Below are 5,000 nucleotides of genomic sequence, written 5' to 3'. Positions count from 1 at the left end.
CTTTCTGTCCGTCTCTCTCTCCCTTTCTTTCTCTCTTGCTCCCTCTCCCCCTCTCTTCTCTTTCTCTCCTTCTGCTCTGCACTTTCCATTCTTCCCTCAGGACCAATGATCAGCTGGTGGCCTTCCTGTCAAAGTACCGTGACATGAACTTCATCAAGTCCCATGGAAGAGACAATGCACGGTGAGTGTGCTGTGTGTGTGTGTGTGTGTGTGTGTGTGTGTGTGGTTTTAGTCTCCATTTGGCATTGGACATCATAATTTATTCATCACCTGACACCTCCGACCCTGTTCCAGTAATACATTTCTGTCAATTATTTAAATTATCCAGGTGAATATCCATTCGCCCACTGTGAAGGCAGGCTAATTGTGTGTGTGTGTGTGTGTGTGTGTGTGTGTGTGTGTGTGTGTGTGTGTGTGCATATGGTTGTGTAAAGCATGTTTTTATTTGCATACCTGCAAACCTGTATGTTCTGTGTGTGTGTGTCTGTCTCGATGTGTGTTTGCATAGGTGCATGTGTGTCTGTCTCTATGTGTGTTTGCATAGGTGCATGTGTGTGTGTGCCCATCGGTGTGCGTGTTTATGTGCAGCACATGCATGTTAACCCAGCTGTTTAGCAATAAACTGAAGCCATCTCCTCTGGCGTCAGCTGAAAGAGAGTGTGTGTGTGAGTCGTTTCTGTCTGTTGGCTCGTGCAGCTTCATCAGGAAGCAGGGCCTGGACCGGCTGTTCTTCGAGTGTGACACCCACATGTGGCGCCTGGGGGACCGGAAGATTCCGGAAGGCGTCTCGGTGGACGGTGGCTCGGACTGGTTCCTGATGAACCACGTGTTTGTGGACTACGTCATCAACTCACAGGACGACCTGGTGACCAATATGAAGCGCTTCTACGCCTACACACTCCTACCTGCAGAGGTGAGCGAGGCCAACTCACACACTTCTAAAACCCACACTCTAAACTACCACACTTACCCTACCTCATATTTCTATGATAATCTTCACTTAAAGAGTGTTGAAATATTAAACATAGAACCAGAATGGAGTTTATTCAGTTCAGTTGCACTGCAGCTATATAATGAATTGATAAACATGATAGTCCCATTCGACTATATTAGCCATCTATGGTATATGAACCTTATTTTTTATTTATTTATTTATTTTATTTGTTATCTTTGCTTTGTAGCTTATTCAAATCCGACCCCATCAAATAACGCTCAGTTGACCTATTCTTGTGATATGTGTACACTTAAAATCTATAGGTTCATAGTATCAGTAAAACAGCCTTCCGTCAAATTTCAGAGGACAGGGACTTTGGGAATTGATCAGTGCGGGGCAGCTGGTCTTTTGTAACTGATGTAGCCAGCTAGCAGAGTGTGTGTTCTGATCAGGCCTTGCCTGGGAGCCATCTCCATCCATCTCCATTGTATCAGGTGTCATGGGCTCCTGTGTCTCCATCTCCCTCTCCCTCTGCTCCTCTTTCGACAGTTCTCCCCATCACTGTCACACTCTCACCTGCTTTCTCGCTCTCCCTCCCTCCCTCCCTCCCTCCCTCTCACTCTCTCTTTCTCTCTATTCACGTCTCCCTCTCGCTGGCTCCATCCATCTCTCTGCGGCCTCATCTTCTATTTTTATTTTATTACAATTTTAATAAAATAAAATTCTGTATCAATCACTCATTCACTCTTTCAATATCTCTCTTTTCTTCCCTCTCTCTCTGTCTCTCTCTCTCTGATCTCAGTCGTTCTTCCATACGGTGCTGGAGAACAGCCCCCACTGTGAGAGCATGGTGGACAACAACCTACGCATCACCAACTGGAACCGCAAGCTGGGCTGTAAGTGCCAGTACAAGCACATCGTGGACTGGTGCGGCTGCTCGCCCAACGACTTCAAGCCGTCCGACTTGCCGCGCTTCCAGGTACGTCCACCAGCACTTAGCAAGCACGCACGGAGACATAAACAGTTTACTCCTCGTCTGCCTGCCTGTAAATACACGTACTGTACATCAACCCTTTTCACTCCCAATGCGCTGTGGCCTGGGAAAAGAAAGGACGTGTTACTACGTGTCAATTTTGTCAGACGAGATGAAGACAAAACAAAATATTCGTCAGCAAACTTCTTTCCATGACCTAAGATGAGACGAGGGCGACACAAAACACTGTTGCAATATTGTTTGACGATAGTTTAGAAATATGTTTACAAAACCATAGTTTAGAAATAAAATCTGTATCAAACCCTAAAAAGAGATGACAAATGGTAGGCCTATTGTCCCCTAAATGAAGCTACAGTCAACCCAAATATTTATTCTGTTAACTGTGTGGCATACTCAGTGGCTCCGACCTCACGGTTTAGTTAATTTTTCAGTACGCTAAGCCTGTAGCAGGTACTGCTAGCCTAAAACTCACTGACAATATTGCTGATGCACAACGGGAATAGTATTTTGGAAAGGTGTCAAATGTTTTTTTGACATTAATAGACTAAACTGACATATGGTCCGCCACTTAATGGGAACTCAAATTTGAAACATGGTCTGCACGCAAAAAAGCCTACTGGTGATAACTGTTTAAGACTGCATTTGGTACATTCTGTACATCTGTATTGAACCTAAAGTCCTGTACCTAAACAGTTCAGTATGAGTACGTATACCTTTACATCCCTAGTAGGGAGCTAGCTCATGTCATGCTCATGTTTTACAGCATAGTCTGCAAATGAGTGTGTATGCTGTGCAGTGTGGTTGGTGGTATTTGCCAGGAAAGTTTGCAGGGCTAGATGGCAAGTTTAGGTAAGCTTAAAGCAGTAATAACTGAAAGAAACTAAAAAAGTGTTGAGTGTAAAGTACGGCGCTTTATGAATGTCAACACTTGACACAACCTGAACCTGTGTCCTTGATTATAATTCCTAATGAGCTTTTAAGTAGTTTTTAGACAAAACATTTTGACTAATGACTAAAAGTTGACGAAAATGGACTTAACGGAAATGTTGTCCTTGATGATACTAAGCTAAAACTATAAAAGATCAAAACAGCCAAAATGTGACTTAAACTAATAAGCGTTTTCATATGAAGCGATAGACTAGATCAAAGGTGCCTGTCATAATTAACACTATTACAGACAATCATCTACACACTCCCAAACAGACATGCTGTTCCAGATTCCAGTTAACACTCATGTCTGCAGAGATGCTCCCTTGCACACACCCATTAGCAATCAGCCCCCGTGTGCAACCTTTCATTACCTCTGGGTACAGTACATCTGCCAAAGTCCTTCCACCACACACACACACATACACACACACATATATACATGTGTGTGTGTGTGTGTGTGTGTGTGTGTGTGTGTGTGTGTGTGTGTGTGTGTGTATATACAAACACAGACAGACACACACAAAAGCACACACACACACACACACACACACACACACACACACACACACACACACACACAGGATCCATCCTTCCAAGCCTTTGCCTCCGACAGGAGCGCAGGAGGCCCTGGCCTGAGCAGACCGCGTGGGTGTTCAATCGCCAGCGCTCGATGTAAACACCGCCAGGCCAAACAAGCACTCAATTTGGCCCTCAGAGAGCACACGCTGGCCACAGACAAACTCACCAGTCACAACCCATTTCTGCCTCCATCACAAATCCAGAGAGACTTCACTACAGAGAGGAGGAGACAGAGAGAGGAGAGAAACAGAGAGAGGGAGAGAGAGAAAGAGAGAGAGAGAGATACCCCCCCACACACACACACCCCCGAGTGTACACCAGTGATCTGTAATTAACTTGACCCACCACAAAAGGAGTGGTGAGGAATCAATGGTGCGGCAGCTCATCCTGGCCTAACGGTTTCCGATAGCGGCTGCCTCGGCTAACTCTGCATCTTGTTTCTGTTCGTTAGCGTGTGCTATGGCCTGCTCAATAGTCCCAGGATGGGAGAGCCACAGCGGTCAGCTCCAGGCCATTTGATGTGTTCAGAATGTAACGTTACTGTAAGTGCTGGTTATGTGGCCAGTTCAGTCCACACCCCCGCAGGAAGAAGTTCTCAGACTCTGCTCTCTCGCTCTCGTCTCTCTCCTCCGCCACATCTTAGACGCTGTAATGGCACATAAAAAGCCACTGTTCACAGCATCAAACACATGTAATGGACCTGAGTGGAATTAAGGGACGGAGGGCAACGGAAAGTGCCAGAGGTTTTTTTTATTACTGGAACCATCAGCTGAGCTCCTCTGGAGAGATGGAGAGAGAGAAGGAGAGAGGGAGAGATGGAGAGAGAGAAGGAGGAGAGGGAGAGATGGAGAGAAGAGAAAGAAGGAGAGAGGGAGAGGAGAGAGAGGAGAGAGGGGAGAGATGGAGAGAGAGAAGGAGAGGGAGAGATGGAGAGAGAGACCGGAGAGAGGGAGAGATGGAGAGAGAGAAGGAGAGAGGGACGGAGAGACGTAGTTGGGCTCTGTCATCGCCATGTGTCGGTCAGGATTCATGGCTTGGCTCACGTGTGGCCTTTTTTTTTTGCGCCGGCCGCTTTGCGGTCTGCCCCTGGTGACTCACACACGTTTAAAATCAGCGCTGCCGCACCGCAAGCGGAGGATGCTGACCAAAAAAAAAGGAAAAGAAAGGAAAGAGAGAATGAGAGGGAGGAAAAGCATCTCATCCCAGCGGCTGTGGGAGTTATCGCCGCCTTCTGCCACAGTTTCCAGCCCACTGCTGCCGCTGCGAATAGAGGGACTTGGCTTTCACTCTCCATCTCTCTCTTTCTTTCATTTCTCTCTATCTCTCACTCATCACAGCAGTGAAAGGAATAAGTTTGACTCCTTCTTGTCGCCAGTTTCTGTGGAGACCCTGGACTTTTGAGAGACATTGAAATGAGTTATATACACACATAGCAGTCATTGGACTTAAATAAAAAAAAAAAAAATGTTAATGCATTGCTGTTTGTAATGCGAGTTAATGTTAATGTAAAACAGCAAGTCTCGGTTAGTTATTCGAAGCCAACGAGACGAACGAGTATCACGC

The 5,000-nt window shown here is 46.1% G+C and overlaps 1 protein-coding gene across 1 annotated transcript in view; it reads left to right on the top strand.

Moving 5' to 3' along the window:
- Positions 1-5,000, top strand: part of xylt1 (xylosyltransferase I) — a 75,694-nt gene that overhangs the window by 51,516 nt on the left and 19,178 nt on the right. Inside the window, exons 5-7 of the mRNA XM_042087425.1 lie at positions 101-181; positions 697-913; positions 1,737-1,913. Of these exons, the coding sequence (XP_041943359.1) occupies positions 101-181; positions 697-913; positions 1,737-1,913 (475 nt within the window). The remainder of the gene's footprint in view (positions 1-100; positions 182-696; positions 914-1,736; positions 1,914-5,000) is intronic.

This window comes from Alosa sapidissima, chromosome 3 (genome assembly GCF_018492685.1).
Source record: "Alosa sapidissima isolate fAloSap1 chromosome 3, fAloSap1.pri, whole genome shotgun sequence".
Taxonomy (NCBI): domain Eukaryota; kingdom Metazoa; phylum Chordata; class Actinopteri; order Clupeiformes; family Clupeidae; genus Alosa; species Alosa sapidissima.
The sequence above is the reverse complement of the archived record's forward strand: the minus strand, read 5'-3'. Positions and strand labels throughout refer to the sequence as shown.